The following is a 22975-nucleotide window of genomic DNA, read 5'->3' as shown; positions in this document are numbered from 1 at the left end:
AGGCTGTACACTGGGGGCTGTGGGACATAAGCTTTGCAGTATCAAGAGGGAGAAGTGTTCCTTGGTTCCCATGGGAGGGTGTGATTGGCTTTGTGCAAAATTCCATGGATTGGTAGGAACTGAAACCTGCTACAAAGGGATGAACAGGAACTGCTCTGGTCTCCTTGCTAAAAAGGGGGTATCTGGTAGGAGCAGAGTGGGGAGGGCAACTTGCACTGAGGACATTTGAGCCATCCCATTTTCTACCACCCATGTTAAGGCTACCCATAACGGGCTTATGCTGCAATTTGACAGATTACATAAAGATTATGCTTGACATAGTTAAACACAATCCAGTATGATGCCAGACATCCCATGGCTTCCACTAGCAGTCACAGCTCCAAAACTTTCTATGAAGATCTCCCTGCCTGGCTCAGTTCCTTGCCTCTGACTTAGTCACACAGAATCACACGTGTATCTCAGACACACATGGCTCTCCTCTACTCGTGTGCTTCACTTGCTGCCCCCTACCACTACAACCTTCCTCTGTCCACCTACCCCTCGTTCAAAGATCAGCCCACAGGTGGCCTACCCCAGGCCTAGTGACTCTCACAGGTGACTACATTTGCTCTTGACCTTATCCTCCAGGCTGAATGATAAACAAGCTACATGGGCTTCCCCGGGGGCACAGTGGTTAAGAATCTGCCTGCCAAAGCAGGGGACACGGGTTCGATCCCTGGTCCAGAAAGATCCCACATGCTGCGGAGCAACTAAGCCCGTGTGCCACAAGTACTGAGCCCGCATGCTGCAACTACTGAAACCCGCGCGCCTAGAGCCCATGCTCCACAACAAGAGAAGCCACCGTAATCAGAAGCCCGCGCACTGCAACGAACAGTAGCCCCCGCTCAGCGCCTGCTTGCCCCAACTAGAGAAAGCCTGCGCGCAGCAACAAAGACCCTACACAGCCAATAAATACATAAATAAATTAATTTTTTTAAAAAAAGAGAGAAACAAGCTCCACCAAAGTCCTCACAAAATCCTGGTGTGTACAGAGTGGTAAATAAGCACCAGTTCTGGCTTGACTGTCATCTCACTTCAATTGCTACTATGACTGTGCATCCATCTCATGTCGTCTTTTCTTGGGAGCCTTGGCCTGCCAGACAATACTGTCTCTGAGAGCCTCCCCAATTCCTTTTCCACCACCCCAGGTGGGACTCAAGGACTGGGGAAATAGCACTTAAGAGTCCCAAGACACAACAATCCAGACATGTGATTCAGTGTCAGGCCCAGCGAGGGAACGGGACATCTTCCACTTGACTGTGTTGGTTCCATAAGCAGCCATGGAAATGTGGAACAAGTGATGAGTCTATGGAGGGGTTTGATGGGCTCAGGCTTCCATGTACCCCTGCCTGGCCCTGAAGTCTGGGATAGCTACTTAATCTCTGAGCCTCAGTGATCAGTTCCCCTTTTACAAGGTGTCCCTGTGCCTGTCACCCTCCCCCACTTGCCACCACACTGTCAGAAACAGGGCCCCACCAGAAACCTAGCAGGACCCTGAGGGGTTCCTGGGTATGGAAGCCTTTCTGTGTCTTGCTTTTCTTGTTTGTAGGTCAAGGAATATTCATAACAATATCCTTGAGCTCTACTGAACTAAAACCCCCAACAAATAGAAGATGCTAACTACTTGATGAAGCACTCTTCAGAGATCAGGACACCACCTGAGGCCAGATTAAAGGAATGCAAACCCTGCTCACACCCTGATCCTAATCAACAACCGCGTTCTTCAACTGTTGCTGTAAAACTCCTCACCAAATTCCCCCGGCATTGGGACAACAGGTTTTCGGGGCACGAGCCCACTGTGTCCCCCCTCGCCTGGCAAAGCAATAAAACTATTATTTTCTTCTTCACCGAAAACTGTCTCTGAGATTCGATTCGGCACCTGTGCACAGAGGCCAAGCTTTTGGCATCACACCCACGGCCGCCTCACCATCCTGGACACAGGGTCCTGGGCTGGGAGCACGAGAGCAGGCGCCCCGCACTGGGGGCTTTAGTGTCTGCTGGGGTGAGCGCGGTGAGGGTCCGGAGGACAGGCATCTACGTGAGGCGGGTCCCTCAGCACCACCGCTGCCATTGGGGTCTGTGGGCAGAGCGGGACCCAGATCGGCAGTCCCTCTCCCAGGCCTGGCGCGGGGCATCGGGGCGGCGTCGCCGAGCCTCAGACCCGCTTTTGTCCTGGGGGAACAAGGCCTCTTCTCGGACCTTGTTGGCCGTCACGTCGGTCCAGACCCAGCAGTCCGGAGCCAGAACAGACCCAGAGCAGTTAAAATGGCCGCCACGAGAAGGAAACCAGAAGTCTCTCCCTTATGAATTGCACCTGATACGGAAACGCCCCTTTTATGAGACTTCGATGGGCTGAGTGGCGCTGCCGCCCGTCGTGAAGCATTCTGGGTAATGTAGTTCCCGCAGAACCACAGGCCGCGTGTGAGGATACTCCCCGCCGACCTCTAGTAAAGAAGGCAAAAAAAAAAAAAAAAAAAAGGCAGAGCTCCGCTGCCAGGGGCGCTGGGAAATTGTGCGTCTGGGTTCTCGGGCAGAGGAGGGACTTCGCTCCTTCTTGAAAAGGCCATACTCAGATTTCTGGGGAGCCCTTTCTGCAACTGATGGCGCAGGTGTTTGGAGACGTATTAGTTTGGACTCCCGGGAAGCTCAGCGTGCTCTGAGAGGCTAAACAAATTCTTTCAGACGCCCCTAAAGGCTACAGATATACATGCACCTGTCATTCCATAGAGTCACAAAAGTTGTGTCCCCGGATATAGGAAACTCATAAAAATTATCATAAGCAATTCAAGCGTCAAAATTATAAAAATTAAACCATGTTTAGGAATTCAAGAAATTATCTTTAACAATCATACGGCAATGATCATAGACAAAAATAAATTAACTATGTACGTTTGAAGTAATTGCTCTGAAACAAATTGAGATATAAATCTACAGTAAAAAACAAACAGAGGGACTTCCCCGGTGCCACAGTGGTTAAGAATCCATCTGCCAATGCAGGGGAGATGGGTACGAACCCTGGTCCACGAAGATCCCACATGCCACGGAGCAACTAAGCCTGTGCGCCACAACTACTGAGCCTGTGCTCTAGAGCCCGTGAGCCACAACTACTGAGCCTGCGTGCCACAACTACTGAAGCCCACACACCTAGAGCCCATGCTCCGCAACAAGAGAAGCCATAGCAATGAGAAGCCTGCGCACCTCAACCAAGAGTAGCACCACCCCCCCGGGCTTCCCTGGTGGCGCAGTGGTTGAGAGTCCGCCTGCCAATGCGGGGGACACGGGTTCGTGCCTCGGTCCGGGAGGATCCCACATGCCACGGAACGGCTGGGCCCGTGAGCCATGGCCACTGGGCCTGCGCGTCCGGAGCCTGTGCTTAGCTGCGGGAGAGGCCACGGCACTGAGAGGCCCACATACAGCAAAAAAGAAAAAAAAAGAGTAGCCCCCACTCGCCGCAACTAGAGAAAGCTTGTGCAGCAACGAAGACCCAACGCAGCCAAAAATAAATAAATTAATTAATTTAAATAAATAAATAAATATGGTCTGGGGACTTCCCTGGAAGTCCAGTGGTTAAGACTCCATGCTTCCAATGCACGGAGTGCGGGTTCGATCCCTGGTTAGGGAACTAAGATTCCACATGCCGAGTGGCGTGACCAAATAAATAAGGTCTGCAGCACTGAAGTACACAAATGGTAAAATATGAATTTAGACCTCCTCTTCAAACTATACACAAATATTAGTTGCCAGCAAGGGCACTGGTAGATTCCAAACCTTGTGGCAGCTGCAGGGAGATTGCAGTCCTACAGTGCCGGGCAACAAAAAGACTAAGGCAGAGGAATGCAGTAGAATGTTTAATGCCCTGAGAAAACTCGGAGCAAGGGTGGGGAGTGAGACTATTAGGGAAATCAAGACATTTAAATGCAGCATAGGGACTTCCCTGGTGGCACAGGGGTTGGGAGTCCACCTGCCAATGCAGGGGACATGGGTCCGGGAGGATCCCACATGCCTCAGAGAAGCTGGGCCCAAGTGTCACAGCTACTGAGCCTGTGCTCTGGAGCCCGTGAGCCACAACTGCTGGGCCCATGTGCCTGGAACCCATGCTCCGCAGCAGGGAGAGGCCACCGCAGTGTAAGGCCCAGGCTAGCCTCAACTGGAGAGGGCCCGCACGCAACAGCGAAGACCCAATGCAGCCAAAAATTAATTAAAAAAAAAAAACTAAAAGGCTTTTAATCCTACTTTAAAAAAATAAAAATAAATGCAGCATACTGTATATGGTAGAACTGGTGAAACACACACACACACACACACACAAACACACACACACACACACACACCAGGGAAGATGCATGTCTGGAAAAAAACTGAGAAAGCCTGAAGCCTTCACACTGGGTTGATTAGTAAATGTCTTTCCCTGCATGACTGGCATGGAGCCAGTCCCTGAAGACTTGGACAGGTGGCTTAATGTAACAATTAAGAGAGCGACAATCCCATCACTTTTTCATAATCACAAGAGTGACATCCGTCATATTCAAAGACCCACACTCAAGAGAAGGGAACTACACAGCTGTGTACACCAGAGGGCAGGAGTCTTGGGGCCATCTTAGAACTCTGCCTGCCTCAGTGATTCTTGCTAAGACACATCTGCCTGAGAAGATTCATGCTCTTCTCATGTGCTTGATACTTGATAAAAAGCAGTCCAGGGATTTCCCTGGCGGTCCAGTGGTTAGGATTCAGCGCTTTTGCTGCGGTAGCCCAGGTTCAATCCCTGGTCGGCAAACTAAGATCCTGCAAGGTGCGGCCAAAAAAAAAAAAAAAAAAGAAAGAGAGAAAAAGAGTGTATATATATATATATATGTATAACTGAGTCACTTTGCTGTACAGCAGGAATTAAAACAATGTTGTAAATCAAGTATAACACTTGTCTCTTGAGTATTGGTCTTTTGAGTGGTGAGCAGCTGAACTTGGGTTCGGTACCAGCCTCCTCAAGTTACACTAATCTTTTTTTTCAACATTTTCATTGCCCCCAAGAGAATCCTCCTACCCACCAACCATCTTTCCCTTTTCTCCCCTCCTCCGGCACCCAGAACCACTTATCTACTTTGACCCTCTATGGATTTGCCTATTGTAAGTATTTTGTATAAATGGAATCATACGATGTGTGGACCTTTTGTTTCTAACCGCTTTTACTTAGCATAATGTTTTCAAGGATCATCTATGTTGTACCATGTGTCAGTACTTCTATCTTTCTCCTTGCTTAATAACATCCCACTCTATGGAGAGACCACATCTTGTTAATTTGTTTGTCGGCTGATGGACATATGCGGTGTTTCCAGCTTTTTGCTCTTATGAATAATGCTGCTATGAACGTTTGTGTGAGGGTTTCTCTTGTGTGCAGGTACATATATTTTCAATTCTTTTGGATATATACCCAGGAGTGGAATTGCTGGGTCAGGTAGTGACTCTATGTTTACCTTTTCGAGGAACCATCAGACTGTTTTCCACACCAATAGCACCGCTCAGATTAAATCCTGCCCCTTTTGTGTTTCCACAGCTCTCGGTGACTCCCAGTTTACAGCACTCAGTACATCTGGCAATGCTTTATAGCTCTTTGCCTGCAGACCTATTTCCTGCACCAGGTCCCAGATCCCTAAAAACAAAGGTTACTGTCTGCTGTCCTATTCATTTTGACATTCTCAGTCTTGTTATACGTAAAATGGAAGCGAGCTACTGGAATTAACAGATAATGTCACTGGGGAAGCTTTGTTTCATGAAAGTGGTTTCCTCACCTGGTCTGAGAGACTTACCCGAAGAAACTACTGGTTAGGAGTGAGAAAAGAAAATCCTGACAATTTCTCTTTCACACTTACGAAGTTGGATTTTTTCCTTTTACAATTACGTTGTGTTTATTCATAAACTCTAAGAACTAGGAAGCAAGATTGCTATATCATATGAATTTATTTCCTGTTTTTACGTCTGGTGTTCTTCCTTTAGAGTGCTCTTGCACAAGGTTCTCCAGGAGCAGGTCATGCTCACATTCTGTCATCTGTCACTGTTTCCCCACACTGGCTAGCATGTCCTGCCTCTCTTTCATTTCTTTTCACAGACACCCCGGATTTGTGGTATGTATAGCATCCTTTATTTCCACTTCCTTTACCAACTTTTGCTCTGTGTTCAATCTCTTCTTTTCCATATGTTTTCTTCTTTTTGATCTAATGACTAAAATGTAGACATAACATTATTTAGATACTAATAAATCAGGAATTAGAGACAAAAGAAGTGAGGAAATATATGGAAAAATAAAGGAACAAACAATGGAATTTTCAGGTTTTCATGAATGTTATTTGTCTGATAAGGATGGTGAAAATTGCATTTCGAAATGATTTTCCCACTTTCTGTATTCAAGCTTTATAAATATCCAGTTTTTAAAATGTATAATATTGTAAATAAACTATACTTCAATTTTTAAACATTTAGAAAAGTTATAACTCAATGCAATGAAAAGACATTAAAAAATATTTTCTAAGAGTACAAGGGCGGTCTGCCTCAGTAAGCATCAATTATCTTTTCTACTCTTGGCCTCTCAGCCTCTCTCTGACTATCTCTGGGGTGGTTAGAGAGGAGATCCATGCAGTGCATGCTTAATAGTATTGAATCAGACACTGCAATCTATGTCGTTTTGCTCTAGAAATTTTAAGCAAGTACTGAAGAATCTCAGAACTTCTACAAAATCAGGTTTCTATGAGTGTATATGTTGTTCTATCCTCACAAGGATTTGCAGGTGTAGTGGGCAATTCTCACTGGGGCGTCTCTGACCTGGGGGTAGTAACCTCTTTTTGTGGGCCTGCATCCCATTTCCACATCAAACTGAGGCAGACAGCGCAGGAGGGCATCTGCCTGTCTATGGTCAAAACTCGGCAACAACACGACATTGATAAGTATGTTTAAGGGAAATGTTGAGTCCAGGAAAAGTCTTGTTTCCTGAACTCTCTTTTCAGTCCTTGGAATTGCCTTGCAAAAGGAATAAAACAACCACACAGCTGTTTGCCCCTCTGTGTAATTTGATACGAATGGCTCATTCCTGCATATGCGGCTGTAAATATTCATTAGTTTTGCCATGGAAAACCCAACCATCATTGTCAGCTCAGCTTCCCTTGGATTTTGGATCTGACAAGAAAAGCTGGTTGACCCTCTACCTGAATGAATGAACTTTTCCGGTTCCTTCTCACTCTCTGGAAGGAGGTGCGTGGACTCATCCTGGCCCTCATCCTCAGAGCCCTCCTCTTCATCTCCTAATAATGGTATCTTGACATTTTTATAGAGTGACGAAAGTTGTTGTTTTTCCTCAGCCTGTACCAGTCGACTGGAGGACAAGATAGGTACATTTAAAAGCACAATTTTCCCACTAAATCATCCTGTCTTAATCTTGTGACTTTCTGACGGCAAAGGGGTCACTAGTACGTGGGGGAGGGAGAAGAAATAGACTTGAACCCAAATAATTATAGAACTATAATTAATTATAGAAATATAATTAGAATTATAGAATTCTATAGTTCTATAGAGTTATAGAACTCAGATTGGGGCTGACACGCAGAAAAGGGGCGAGTGATTTGGAGCCAGGTGACAGGAATGGGGCACTCGGGCTGGGCACAAACCTCCATGATCAAGTTCAATAACATCTTAATGCAATATTTTACAAAAGAAAAATTAATGCCAACAAATCCATGAGGAACACAATGTCAACATTTTAAATAAAGGTAGCATAGGTACCGCTGATTTTTCCTTTCGCTTAGTCTCCAATATGCTTTGGCCCGACATCATCACTGATCATGTATTTAAAATGTTGATATTTTGTTCATCATGGATTTTTGAGGGCATTAATTTAGACTTAAAAATATTGCAATAAATTATTATTTTTCTTGACTACTGAGTTTCTTGACTATTGCACCCCCTTAAATTTTGCACCTGAGGTGAGTGCCTCGCTCACCCACCCTAGGCCCAAACTTGGAAGTGGATCATTGAACAGATATTTCTGTGTGAAGTGAAAATGGGTAATAGAGTGTTCTACTTTCTTCTAACATACTTACCTTCCTAATTGTGTTTGACTCATGTAATAACAAACCATTTTAGGGTTAACTTATTTGTGTTCTAAGGGACTGTGATGGAGGAAGGGGTGTAGGGGGAACATTCCAGAATCATGCTCTGTAGCAGGAAGAAATGGCCTGATTATAAACACTGTTACAGATAATCAGGAAGCTGGAACAGGACCAGATTTTGGGTGAGGAGAGTGAGGTGCTCGCTTTAGGTGCACAGTTTAAGGGGGTGCCAAAAAACTCAGTAATGGAGATAAATATTTTGACTTAATATTGTAAAAAATTGAAATGAGGGGATTCCCTGGCGGTCCAGTGGTTAGGACTCAGTGCTTCCACTGCCTAGGGCCCAGGTTCAATCCCTGGTCGGGGAATTAAGATCCTGCAAACCTTATGGTATGGCCAAAAAAAAAGAGAAAAAGAAATGAATGGGAAAAATCCATAATAAACAAAATATCAAAATTTTAAAGACAGGATCCATTAGTGCTGTGATGAACGATATGGGAGACTGAGTCAAAAGGGAAAATGTGAGTCCCTATATACATGTTTTTATGTATTATTTTACGGTTCTTCTTTTCCAAAACATTAAAGTAGTTGAAATATATTTTAAAAATTGAAAAGTGCTGTATCATAACTCACAGCATTATTTTAAGTTTAAATACTTTACCTTTACCAGAAACAAAATTTATTATAACTTTACTTTCCTGGTTTAAGTGAAATCAAACTCACCAATATATTTTCAAAAATGTACTTCTGGAAAAAATTAACCACTAAAATTTATGTAAAAACATGAAATTTGGGGCACATATTTTTACTTTTGCCTCAGGTTCTAAAATGCCACTGGGGGTAACACAAATGTAAAAGCTGTAAATGTTGACATTAGCTCAGTAATTTAATTGGACACTGAAATTCCAGGAGGATACGTTGTAGTGAGTTACTTTAGCAATCTTCATATGTTAACATCTTTGTCTAGACTAATGAAATAAACTGAAATTCTAGTTACATAAATTGAGTCATAGATAATCCAGAACCAAACATACTGGGGACACTCTCTCCTTAGCAAAATTTCTTCAATTTTACCTTTAATTTTGCCTTCATTTGACATATTCCAAGTGGTTCTAAAATGGCTACCTTAAAAAATATCCCATACATGGCAATACATTTCCCATGTACACACTTAATTCTGATAGAGTAAATAATTTAGTACTTCCTCAAGCTGTTTCTGATGGGATATAATGGAGTCCTGGAACTAAATCCTAGAATAGGAATCAATGTGTTTTTCCTGATCAGAGTAGCATGATGTCACGGTGCGGCTCGCTTTCGTCTGACACTAATTTCAAAATGATCACATAACCTGAGCTTGACCACAAGCTTTATTTGTGCGAACAAGATGAAGTGTCTTCCCTAAATGCTACTATTACCCCTACTATTGCATTAATAATAAGTTTCTAGTGAAAGAGAGAGTGGTCACTCTTTTCTGCTTTGCACTATTAAGAGTCCCTCCAAAGTATCAAGTTCACTCTAGAAAGCCACATTTTGGGAGGATGACAGCATCTCTGACTGTGGCTTTCAAACATTTTTGATCATGATCCACAGTAAGAGATAAGATTTACCTCACAATCTTGAGTCTGAAAAGGTTGAAAATCAGCATTTACTTTTTGTTGTTGTTGTTGTTGACTACTTTGGCTCTTCGTTGCTGCGTGGGCTTTCTCTAGTTGGGGTGGGGGGGCTACTCTTCGTTGCGGGGCGTGGGCTTTCTCATTGTGGTGGCTTCTCTTGTTGCAGAGCACGGGCTCTAGGTGCACAGGCTTCAGTAGTTGTGGTGCGTGGGCTCAGTAGTTGTGGTGCACGGGTTTAGTTGCTCTGTGGCATGTGGGATCTTCCCGGGTCAGGGCTGGAACCCGTGTCCCCTGCACTGGCAGGTGGATTCTTAACCAGTGAGCCACCAGGGAAGCCCAACATTTACTTTAATACTTTCTATTCTACTAAATTGTATTCTGTCCTGTTTCTTTTTTGTTTGTTTCCTTGCTTTTTTAAAAATTAATTTCTATTTTTACTTTAAAAATTCTTTTTATCCAGTTTCTTTTAAATTTTTTCATTTATATCATGACCCAACATGAATATAGCCCATATTCTGAAAAACAGTGTCTGAAAATGTATAATGACCATAATAATTTAAGGATTATAAGAATTATCACCATCATCATCATTACTATCACAAAATAATAACCTAGTTAACTTGTTATGTCTTACTTAAGGATGGTAAAAGTTATTTACCATAGACTTACTATATCATGTAGGAAATAGTGATCCCACATATCAGGGCAATACTGAAGGCTATACACGCAATTGTAATTACTTGAACAATAGCAGGTCTATGAGGAATCAGTGCTAAAAATGGAAAAAAAGTTCTCATAAAATCTCATTTTAGGTGTGACTATCAGTTAATATATTTGTTAATCATATTGTTTTGGCAGACAAAATCAGAAATAACCTTAAAAATAGTATTCTTAACTAAAAAAAAAAACCACAGAGGTTAGATTGTACAGCCTGTGTGAACAAATATAATTTGAATTCTCACCCAATCTCTGATTCCTTTTTCCATCTGCTTCCTGTCTTTGGTCAAAGCCCTCTCTTATGAGACTGGATCCCTGACTCAGTATAGCAGAACCAGCCATTGATGTATCTGAAAGGAGAGTGGCCTTAGTTTTGCAACTCAAGTGTTGCCCAGATGGTCTTAGGTTGTGTAGTGCTGTTACAAAAGGAATATTGTAGGGCAATTCAGAATCTAATTCCGCAAACCTGTATTGGGGTTGGTATTTAGGCCCACTACAAATGTGCTACAAAACCTTGGATGCTTTTTGTAGACCAGGTGTACCACTTCTCCCATTATCTGAAATAAAAATAAATAAACAGAGCTATTGTTGGTACAAACTGAACAAAAGAGCAATTGACTAAGTACATTACTCAACCACTTGTAGGGACTTCCCTGGAGGTCCAGTATGTAAGACTCCATGCTTGCAATGCAGGGGGCCCAGGTTCAATCCCTGGTCAGGGAAATAGATCCCGAATGCTGCAGCTAAAGAGTTTGCATGCCGCAACTAAGATCCCACATTCCGCAACTAAGACACAGCACAGACAAAATAAATAAATATTTTTAAAAAAACAAAAAAAAATACCACTTGTAAAAATCTGACAAATTGAAGTGCTACTCCTTGTTGCAAACGTGGCCTTCCCTCACTTTCTGTCCCTTCACTGGTTCAACGACTGAGCTGAGAAGTACTTTGAGATTCATACCTCAATGTGAAGTCAGCCTGACATGACAAAAAGAACCTGGACTGTAAAAATGCTTGCAGATTAAACGCTTAATTGTAGACCTTAGGTGTGGCTTACATAGATGTTCATTCTATGATTCTCTCAACTTTTCTGTGTTTTCAGATTTTCTTAATGAAATATTAGGGGTGGGGGGGTATGGGTTACAGTCTGTTTCAATACAATGACTCCTGAAAATTGGTTGCTGGACTTGGCAATGGGAAGGTCATTGGAGACCTAGTCAAAGGAGATGTTATCGATGTGCATGAGTGAAACAGGTTTGAGAGAGAACAGGGGGAAAGGAATTGGAGAGAGCAAGTTTTGGAAACTTCCTAAAGAGTTTTGCTCTCATGGAGGGAAGAGAAATGGGGGCAGCTCCCAGAGGGGGCTGAGGGATCAAGAGATGAGTTTTGTTTTTTAATATGGGAAAACCGACAGCATGTTCATATAAGAACGGGGATGATACTTTTAAATACTGTGATGTTCCTGGAAAGGGAGAGAGAATTGCCTGGGGTGTCCCCAGTTGGCCTGAGGGGATGTTAGCTGGTGCATAGGTGAGGGGTCAGCCTTGGCCTAGACAGGAGGAAAAATGAGAAAGTACAACTGTGCTGGATCAGGGGATGCAGACACTCTGTCAAGTGCTTGTGTTTTGTCAGTGATGGAGGAAACAAGGTCATCCCCTAAGAGCGAGCTTGGGGTAGATATGTTGGGAGTATTTGTGGGATGAGAAAAATAGACGAGAAAGTCACCAAGAAAAAGGGGAGGGTAAATGAACTAAGGAAATGGAGTAGCTTACTTTCTTTTTTTTTTTTTTTTTGGCCACACCACGTGGCTTGTGGGATCTTAATTCCTTGACGAGGGATTGAACCCAGGCCCTGGCAGTGAATAAGTCCTAACCACTGGACTGCCAGGGAATTCCCTGGAATAGCATATTTTAAATAAAATTCCCAGAAATGGAATTGCGGGGTATATTGACTCTATTTTCTTATTTTCTATATCCTTGATGGTCTACCATTTGGGGCCTTCATCCTGGGAAGGCTCCACCTCTCAGGGCTGGCTACTTCCCAGAGACAGCAAGCGACTCCCCTGTGGTGTCTTTGATATTCAAACCAACCATCAAACCCTCACACACCAGGCCAATACTCCCTCTGCCCTGAATCGCCCCAGGGCCAGGTACTGGACACCTGAGAACCACTCGTATAGCCCAGAGCCCACCAAAATTATTCAAACTATGCAACACTAAGCTTACTCCATGTACCTACTCCACCTCACCCTTTTCTTCCCTCAAAACCCCCAATAGAAGCTCTGGGTCATTCTCTCCCCTCTCCTCCTCCTGCCTCCTAACCCACTCTGGTCCTTTCCCACATGGCCTGGCATGCTGTGCCATGCCTTCTGTTTCTAGGATTCCGTGTGTATAAAGGTCTTCCCTCATGACAACCATTTCTGTGTCTGCATGTATTATCATTCCTGATTAAAACAAATCCCAGGTATATTTCAACACTCTGGGTCAAAAAGTGAATGCATTCTTTTTATAAGAATTGCCAATTGTGCTCTGTAGAAGTTGTACTCATTCCTAGCCTACAAACAAGATATGAGATCTTTCTCTACTCCTTTGCCAGGAGAGTTTGTTGTGAAGTATTTTGCCTATTTTCAACATGATAGCTGAAAACTGGAATTCTAGTGTATTTTCAATGTGTATTTTCCCTATTATGAGGTAGACATCTTTCCATATAACCAAGAGCTGAAGGTTACAGGAGAAAATGGGAGTCTTCCAGTGACCTGACTAGACAATTCTGTCTCTCTCTGTATCAGAAGCTACACTTGGGACCCAAAGCTCAGGCGTGGCAGAGGTCTCAGTGAACTTCTATTGCCATCTCACAAGACAAGTTAGTGTCAAAGTAAGGACTAGAATGTGGGTCTTCTGATACCTTGGCCTGAACTCCTTTTCTGGGCTTTGGTGCTGGCGAGGGGGTGGGGGGTGGTGAACTGGGAAGTGAAATATTATAGCTGGGCTTTAGGGAGGGTAATAGCGTCTTTGGGATGGATGGAGGGATGGATTAATTGTGGATTTTTTTTTCCTGTATTTCCTGATGCTTTGACCTCTGTGCTATTTTCTAATCTGCCCCAAGCAACATCATTACTAATCCAACCATGGGGCGGGGGACGGCTTTTTCTAATTTGCACAAAGGGGCTGTACAGGTTAGTGACAAGCAGCGCGGGGTGCCCTCTGGAGCCACACAGCACAGCAGCTGTGTGAACGTCCATGGATCCCACCCACCCTCCCAGATGCCGTGACTTACCAGTACGCCCTGGGAATGGCGTGGGTGTAGTACGTGCTGGAGCTATACGGACGTTGAAGGGGATCAGAAAGAAGAGACAGGTTTAAGATGCACTTAGGAAAATTAAGATGTAACTTGGTATTAGATGAGGGGGCCTAAAACGTAGTATCCAAATAACTAAGATGGTAAATGTTCTCAATAAATTTATTCCAATGCCTAGTATTGATAGAAATGCGTGGCTTAATTTGCAAAAGCATGCTGCTCTGCTTGCATCCAGTGTTTCCTTTCATGAATCTGGACCATTAAGAACACATTACATTTGGGTCCTGATCTGCTTTTGCAGTCACGCAAGCTGGGAAACCTCCTCCCAAGCTGAGGACCTGGAGAAACTTAGCACAGAGCTGAAGAGGGCTGTGCTCTCATCAGGTCGGAGAGCCGGGGCCAGGGAGGGCCCAATAGTCACAGCCCTTCTGTCACCCAGCTTACGGAGAGTGAAGAGTATAGGATATAATTTCCAAGCAATGCTTATCTAGTTTTATTATTTTATGGACCATGCTACTAACAAATATATAAGAAGAGACACATTGGGCTTCCCTGATGGTGCAGTGGTTAAGAATCTGCCTGCCAATGCAGGGAACACAGGTTCAAGCCCTGGTCCTGGAAGATCTCACATACCGTGGAGCAACTAAGCCCGTGCGCTATAGCTACTGAGCCCGCACTCTAGAGCCTGCAAACCACAACTACTGAGCCTGCACTCTAGAGCCCATGAGCCACAACTACTGAGCCCACGTGCTGCAACTACTGAAGCCCGCGTGCCTAGAGCCCATGCTCTGCAGCAAGAGAAGCCACTGCAATGAGAAGCCCACGCACTGCAAAGAAGACCCATGTAACCAAAACTAAATTTAAAAATTTTTTAATGTTAAAAAAAAAAAGAAGAGACACATTGATATAGCACATAAGAGGACCCCAGAATACATTCTCATTTCACTGAACGAATACTAACAATGACTCACCTCTGTGTTTTGAGAAAGCTCCTTGAACGTGAGATAATTGAAATTCCTTAGCGTACAGTGTGGGCTTTTGGGTGACATTTGTGGGTCTTTGTGACTGCATATAACCTGGAAAAGAAAAGTTGTAGCAGTGAAATATAATTACTCCTTTTTACTTCCTCTAAAACAAGTGAAATCATGCTTGAAGCTACCCATTAAGCATGTTGTTTGTCCAGCTGGTTTGAACTCACCTGCATAAGACAAGCACAAATGAAGTGGGAATTCCATTACAAACAAAAATAAAATGGCGAAAGAACTTTGAACCTGTCCATCGTTCCAAAACTGCTAGTTTGTTATCGTATGGGTGAAAGGAAGTATTTAGTTGTAGGCTAGCATCTGTCCTACATTTCTCTGAGGAACTAAGGAGCTCTTCTCACTACAGAATGTTTGCATTCTGACTGGGAACCACCAGTGTGAAGTCAGCTCACGTTGCCATATGGAATTCTTTCACAGAATCAGGTCAGCCAGTGGTGAGCCTAACAGAATGAGTGAGTGCGCTGGGAGGGATGCTAAGCTCTTGGGTACAGATGTGAATAAGAACAGGTCCCTGCCCTCAGAGAACGTCCAGATTAGTGAGGAGGCAGATAGAAATCAATTATAATCCCATGTGAGGCCTTCCCTGGCAGTCCAGTGGCTAAGACTCCATGCTTCCAGTGCAGGGGGCCCGGGTTCGATCCCTGGTGGTGGACCTAGATCCCACATGCACGCCACAACTAAGACCCGACACAGCTAAATAAATAAATAAATATTTAAAAAATAATAATAATTCAATGTGACACATCATAAGAAGCCAACAGAGAAAACAGCAGGGCTCTGTGTTCAAATGCCTGAATTCTAACCCTCATCTCTGGCTTCCTAGATGTTTGAGCTTGATCAAGTTACTTACCCCTCTGAGCTTCAGTTTCCTCAGCAGAAGAATAGAACAGGAACCTACTTCACAGGGTTACAGCGATGGCTCAATAAAGGAGTCCATGCAAAGCTCAAAAAGAGTGTGGGCACTGAACGTTAGTTCTGGTTGTAAAATGGGAGAGTATAATATTTTCAATAAAGCAATTCAGTACTCCTCCAGCCTCTGGGGGTGCTGTTCAGAAACCTAGACCCAAGTGGCCATCTGCAGAAGTTTCTTTAAAGGAGATTAAATGAATCATCTGAAAATGTGGAAATGGGATAGAAAACTAGATGGCATGGAAGAAGGTTGTCCCCTGGACGTGCCCCTTGCCCATCTGGTAGTTCCCACAATACAGAAAACAGGTTTTCATTCCTCCTACCAATTAGAATAAGTGAACAGACCAGAGATCGTTCGAGGCTTGTAAAGTCCCCTGGGGTTAGGAGCTGGTTCCTCGTGTGCTGTGCCCCAAAGGGCAGCTGTCCTTCCTGAATGTCAGGAGATGACAAGGCAGGCCTCCAGATATACGCCCTCTGTGGACCATGAAGTTTCTTGCTCTGCTCTTACAACAGCTCAATCTGCCTTCCTCCCTTCCTGCCATGCCCGGGGATGAGCCAGGTAAGAACAAGCGCCCCACGCTCTCTCTCTAAATCCCGCAGTCTCAGAGTCACCCCCAATCAAGCCTGTCTGGATGAGTTCATCTGCTGTGTCTCTTTGAACTTAGTTTGGGGCTCCCTCTCGGTACTGTGACCTTTAGACTGGATTTAGGTCTCTCAAGCTCCCCATGGACACCGCTGTCTTTGGGGCTGGTCTGGGATATCAACTTCCCAATGGTCACTACTGCCTTGCCCAATCCTCTCCGATAGGTCTGTGAACACCTGGCTCTTCCTAGACTTGGTTCTTACAGTCTGTGCACCCAGCCCAGCTGGATGAATCCTACAAGCATCAGAATACCACTGTGAGTTAATAATGCTGACAGATGTGTAGCGAATACAAGGTCAAGCTATGAGGATTAGGCCAAGAGATAAGATCTTTCATAATGTCACCAAAACCTTTCAACAGATTCCCTTAAATCCAGAGGTGCCTGACCTGTTCTCTTGGCTTTCTTCCAAAGTAGTGTGTCCGGTTGCAAAACTGTGTTCCCAACCTTCGTCATATGCCTTATAGGACAATTCCTCATTGTCACCTTTACCAAAATTTGCCGTCAGTGGCCATGTCCAGCCGTCCCAGTCAGTTTAGCATCTCCACAACCCAGGTGGCAAGTGTTATTCACCCCAAATAATATTGTTAATGATGTTGGAGCACTACAGTGAGGATTGTATTGTAGTTTTTTTTAATTAAAGTGTAACTTCAATTGTGTAACTGACATTAACATTATATTAGTTTCAGGTGTGCAACATAATGATTCGATATTTGTATGTATTGTGAAATGATCATAAGTCTAGTTAACATCTGTCACATATACATATTACAACATATATAATTACAAAATTTTTCTTGTGATTAGGACTTTTAAGATCTACTCTCTTGGGACTTCCCTGGTGGTCCAGTGGTTAAGAATGTCTTGTAATGTATGGGACGCCGGTTCGATCCCTGGTTGGGGAACTAAATCCCACACGCCGAGGGGCAACTAACTCTTGCATCACAACTAGAGAGCCCGCACACCACAATGAAGAGCCCACACACTGCAACTAAGACCAGACACAGCCAAAAATAAATAAGTAAATAAATATTTTTTTTAGAAAAAAAGATCTACTCTTAACAGACTGGTGGTTGCCAAGGGCGAGGGGGTTGGGGGAGGGATGGAATGGGAGGTTGGGGCTCGCAGATGTAAGCTTTTATACAGAGACTGGATAAACAACAAGGTCCTACTGTATAGCACAGGGAACTCTATTCAATATCCTGTAATAAATCATAATGGAAAAGAATATATAAAAAACGAATGTATATATATGTATAACTGAGTCACCTTGCTGTACAGCAGTAATTAATGCAACATTGTAAATTATCTATATTTCAATAAAAAATAAAGACAAATAAAAACATTTACTTTCTTAATAACTTTCAATATGCAATACAGCATTATTAACTACAGTTGTGATGCTGTACATTACATCCCCATGACTTATTTTATAAATGGATCTTTGTACCTTTTTACCCCTTTCACCTATTTCATCGTATTGTAAAATTTTAAATTTTGTATTTTCCTGCTGCCTCAACATACCCGCAAACAGGCTGTGAGCACCCCTCCCAGGTGACCAGGCTTATCAAGTGATAAGGCTGGCCCCTGCTACAAGGGGCTTCCTCTTTGCTCTCCCCTGAACATGACCTAGTAACATTCAAAAGCACATACCTCATGCTTATCCCTGTGTATTCTACCCACACCCTTAATAAAAGCACTTGCCTGTGGGCTAGTCTTCACTCTCTGCTCCCCACCTGCTTGGTTGAGCCCGCTCCCTGGCTTACAGCATGTGTGGACCTTCGTGGCATGCCGTAACTCCGTCTTTCTTGGACCTGTGAGTATAATAAACTTTGTTTCTTCCTGCTACTCTCCTGTGTCTCCTCTTATGGCTGCACCTGACTGACCATCACCTAAAAGAACATAAAACAGTGTTCATAACATTATTTATAATAACCAAAAAGTTATTATAAACCCAAATGTCCATCAACTGATGAATGGATAAACAAAAAGGGTATATCCACATGATGGAATATTATTCATCCAAGAAAAGGGGAAAAGTACTGATTTACGCTACAACACTGATTAACTATGAAAACATTACGCTAAGTGAAAGGATCCAGAAACAAAAGGCCACATTATATCATCCATCTATATGAAAGGTCCAAAATAGGAAAATCCATACAGACAGAATGTAGATTACTGGTTGCCAAGGGCTGGGGGGAGGAATGAATAGGGAGTAGAGTAATTGCTAATGGGGTTTCCTTTTGGAGTGATGAAATGTTCTGGATTTAGATAATTGTGAGGAATGAACAATATTGTGAATATACTAAAAACCACTTTAAAAAGGTTAATGTTATGGTATGTGAATACCTCAAGAAAGCTATTGTTTTTTCAAAAGACTTCCTTTTTTAGAGTAGCTTTATGTTCACAACAGAGTTCCCACGTACCCCCTGCCCCCTCATACACACACACACACACACACACACACACCGCCTTCTCCATGATTGACATTCCACACCAGAGAGGTACATTTGTTACAGCTGATGAACCTACATTGTCACATCATAATCAAAGTCCCTAGTTTATGTTGAGGTTGACTCCCGGCATTACACATTCTATGGGTTCTGACAAAGGTATCATGACATGTATCCAATCTTATAAAATGTCATACAGCACAGTTGCCCTTCTGTAAAAATCCACTATGCTCCACCTATTCATCCCTCTCTCCTCCCCCAACCCTCTGGCAACCACTGATATTTTCATTATCCCCATAGTTTTCCCTTTTCCAGAATGTCATATGTTGGACTCATACAGTATGTAGCCTTGAATACATACTCAAATTGGCTCCTTTCACTTATTAATACTTATTTAATATATTCTTTAGTAGTATGTTTCTCCATGTCTTTTCATGGCTTGGCAACTCATTTCTTTTCAAAGCTTCAAAGCTGTTTTTAAAATAAGGTGTAGTTGATTCATAATATTAGTTTCAGGTGTACAACACAGTGATTCAAAATTTTTATAGATTATACTCCATTTAAAGTTACTATAAAATATTGGCATATCCCTTGTGATGTACAACACATACTTGTAACTCATTTATTTTATACATGGTAGTTTGTACCTCTTAATCACCTACCCCTGTCTTGTCCCTCCCTGTCAAAGCTATTATTTTTAAAAAATGAGAAAAGCCTTTGAGTTTGGGTGATCTTTGTTTTTTTTGTTTGTTTGTTTTTTGCGGTACGCGGGCCTCCCACGGCTGTGACCTCTCCCGTTGTGGAGCACAGGCTCCGGACGCGCAGGCTCAGCGGCCATGGCTCACGGGCCCAGCCGCTCCGCGGCATGTGGGATCCTCCCGGACCGGGGCACTAACCCGTGTGCCCTACATCAGCAGGCGGACTCTCAACCACTGCGCCACCAGGGAAGCCCAACTTTGGGTGATCTTAAGTGCAGCCCATGGACTACAACTCCCAGAAGCCTGCACAGGCCGCTGTCTCTCAGCGGCCTGAGCGCTCTCATTAGTCGGAGGCACGCCACGGTGCTCTCTGGGAGTTGTAGTCTGAGCCTCACAGGCCCGAGGAGGCCAGGACCCGGCCTATGGACCACAACTCCCAGAAGGCTGTGCAGCCCAGCCGCGTCTCCTAGGTAACAGAGGATGGGCTCCACCACAGTCTCTTCCTGCTACGGTTGTTCTCCAGTTGCCTTAAGCTTTTTGCTCAAGGTTAGGAGTTTTTAATTATTACCGGAAAGAAGGTAAATCCGATCCAAGCTTCTCCACCATGACCATGACCTTTTCTCTTGGGCTTCAGTACTTTTTAATAATGTGGTTTCTTTGTGTTTATCTTGCTCTGAAGTTCACTGAGCGGTTTGAATCTGTACGGTGAAGCGTTTCATCACTTCTCTGCGCACTGCAGCACCACGTTGGTCCAAGTTTCCATCTCTTGCCGGAACGAACACAGTAGCCTCCGCGCTTGCCTTCCTTGGTAACGGTTGCCTCCATCAGGTCATTATCCACACAGCAGCCACTAGGACCTCTTTAAAAACAAAAGCATTTTCTGTCCTTCCTGGTTAAAGTTGCTCAGTGGTTCCCATACAGAAACCCAGCCTTCGTGCTTGTCTGGGCAGCTCACCAAGGCCTCGTGGGAGGTCATCCTTCCTGCTGTGGGTTCTGACCAGACCCAGAAGCAGGGCCTGGAGCCAACTTCTGCCAAACAGAAAACAAAATCAAGCTTAGGCAAGGAGAGACTACGTTCAGAAAGACGATTCCAGTAAGGAGAGGGGGACTGTTGCAGTAGGGAGAACACTCTTGACAGTAAGATCTGCAAGCATCTCCAAGGTTGCACAGAAAGGAACTTTCTTTCATAGGGAGGAGTGAACAAGGCTAGAAAGAACCGGGTGCGGGGAGTGGAAGATCGGACTGCAACAGGAGATGTCTTGCTGTCAGCTGGTTCCAGAGAGGGGCCACTTTCCTGCATTCGAATACTTATTTAACCTTAGGAGTAAGTCAGAGTTCAAGGGTCTTTGGGGAGTGAAGAAGCTGAACTAAAGTTTGGTGAAGTCAACTCAACAGACTTTTGTTCTGATTGATCAGTCTAGCTAATCATTTATGAGAGTGAATGGAAATTTGGAGAGTCTGGCTCTAGCCTTGTCCTATGTGAAAGAGGGGTCAAGAGTCCCATCTGTCCTTCACAGTAAGCCGTTTCCTGGAACACAAAAGGTTGGAGGGATCCAACTGTCTGTTTTCCAGGAGCCTGGAGGAAAGGTTCAACATTGTCACCCCTCACCTCCAGGTTTCACCCCTCCTTTATCCCAGAACCCTTTGAAGAGGATCTTGGGGTTGCCCCTCTAGGCCACATGAAGCCTGGGCTACCAACTTTTCCTATGGTGTCATCATTGTATGGGGCCGGGTTAGAGTCCCTCACACCTTGCTTGGGTTCTGCCCAAGGTGGACCCATAATGATCCCAATCCAAGCTGGCTTCCTTCCATATCAGGTCCCATTGGATGTCTGCTCCCAGCATGACAAGAATCTCCAGAGCACTGGGTCTAGCGGATCGGGGTTGGGGCCAGGAGGTCTATATTTTTAATAAGCCCCCAAGTGACTTTTAGGATCAGGAGTTTGGGGAGCAAGGCCAAACTTAGTGACTTTCTGCTGGAAAATCTGATCGGGTTCCCTGTGATTCGGGCCCCCAGTTCTCCACCTGGGGACCCTCCATCCTCAGGGCATAAATACTTGTCTAGACTCTTCAGCAGTTCCTCCCACCACGAGGACCCACCTTGAGAACATTGCTGCCCATAAGTGCTGCTCACTCCATCTGCAGAGCGATTTTGTCTCTGTGACGACACAAGGGAGGGTGTTGCCTGTGCAAACAGAACAGCATCTGCAGGGAAGGCTGGGATGAGCCCTGACCCTCGTGACTCGAAGACTCTGTGTTGCTGGAGAGCAGGACCGCCCACATTCCTGGCCACTTCTCTCCTCTGCCCACAAGGTGAGTCTGATTTGTGGTGTCTTTGATATCCACCCCCACCCCCCATTTTATGGCCAAGCCTTCTGACTAGTCCTCCCACATACAGGTGTTCTTGACCATCTGTCTATGATTGCGAAGCCCTTCTCCCTGTGGGCACCACTCCACAGTCACCCCCAGTCTCCTCTCCCTGGTCAGGAGACCCAGGATGATGAGAACTCATGGCCACCCCACCTGATGAGGTCGGGCTGCTGGGAAGCACAAGCAACAACCTGCTGGTGTGTTCCAAGCACTCACAGAACCACTGGACACTAGGGACACAGCACGACCAGGACCAACGAGGTGCCCTCCCCCATGGAGATCACAGCCTAATGTGTGGTTTCGGGAGATGGTGTGGACAGTAAGGAAGGAAAAAAATAGACCAGGTGATGTTCTGTAGTGACGTGTGCGATGAAGCAAGTAAACAGGGCAGTGAGGTGGAAAGTGAGGAGAATTCGTTGACTGGATGGTCCGGCATCACCCACAGCTGCAGTGACACAGCCTCTGGTTCAGGCTTCCCGAGGAGTGGAATCAAGGCAGGGCTTTGGAGTAGCTGAGAGACAGGCAGAGACGACATCACATCAGGCACATGTTTCTCCACCCTGCCTCCACAGAGCCCTGGGCTGGTGAATCACATTTCAGTTATCTTGTGAGGTAAGAAGTCAGTGATTGGCTTTCTGATGCCTTCACCTCTCCATCCTAGTATCCATCCTCCCACCCCTGAATTCAGTGGGGTTTACAGGGACCAGGATCTGATCCTGTCTCATGTATGCATAAAAACTGATGGAGTAGCTGCTTCCCTAAGAGAAATAAATGTGCTCACTGGCCAGGCAGTAAGCAATTTTCTGAGCATAACTATTTCAGAAAGAAAAACACCACACTGGATTACAGATTCCACCAGAAGCACGTATATTAGAACAGATGGACCAAAATTTTAACTTAGTCAATTAAGTACATTTAAAGAGATATGGCATGATACTAACAATAGGAAATGAGAATAAGAACACATAAAAGAGAACCAAGTAGAAATATTAGAAATGTAAAATAGTGGTTGAAATGAAGACACAATAGAGGAAATGAGCAGCAAAATGGACAGCTGAGAAACAAATTAGCAAGCTGAGGAAATGTCCAGACAAAAGGAAGAA

At 44.4% G+C, this 22975-nt stretch overlaps 1 protein-coding gene across 1 annotated transcript; it reads right to left on the bottom strand.

The window, feature by feature from the left end:
- Window positions 1-5663: 5663 nt before the first annotated feature.
- C19H19orf18 (chromosome 19 C19orf18 homolog) lies at window positions 5664-20479 on the bottom strand. The gene is made up of 7 exons (XM_060289456.1): window positions 20459-20479; window positions 14916-15045; window positions 14728-14832; window positions 13736-13777; window positions 10412-10514; window positions 7230-7396; window positions 5664-6252 (listed from the first exon to the last, which is right to left on the bottom strand). Exons 1-7 carry the CDS (start codon window positions 20477-20479, stop codon window positions 6134-6136), a joined length of 687 nt encoding a protein of 228 aa, XP_060145439.1. The 3' UTR covers window positions 5664-6133.
- Between the last annotated feature and the right edge of the window lie 2496 nt (window positions 20480-22975).

The sequence above is a fragment of the Globicephala melas genome, chromosome 19, assembly GCF_963455315.2.
Source record: "Globicephala melas chromosome 19, mGloMel1.2, whole genome shotgun sequence".
NCBI lineage: Eukaryota > Metazoa > Chordata > Mammalia > Artiodactyla > Delphinidae > Globicephala > Globicephala melas.
This window is presented reverse-complemented; position numbering and strand designations above follow the sequence as displayed.

Excerpts from the sequence above, each read along its gene's own strand:
- C19H19orf18 (XM_060289456.1), bottom strand. The coding sequence starts at position 20,479 with ATGACCTCCCACGAGGCCTTG. Across the intron at positions 10,515-13,735 it reads GCCATTCCCAGGGCGTACTG|CACTGATTCCTCATAGACCT; the intron begins GTAAGTCACGGC and ends TTCCATTTTTAG. Across the intron at positions 6,253-7,229 it reads GGAAAAGTTCATTCATTCAG|TCATTAGATCAAAAAGAAGA; the intron begins GTAGAGGGTCAA and ends TCTACATTTTAG.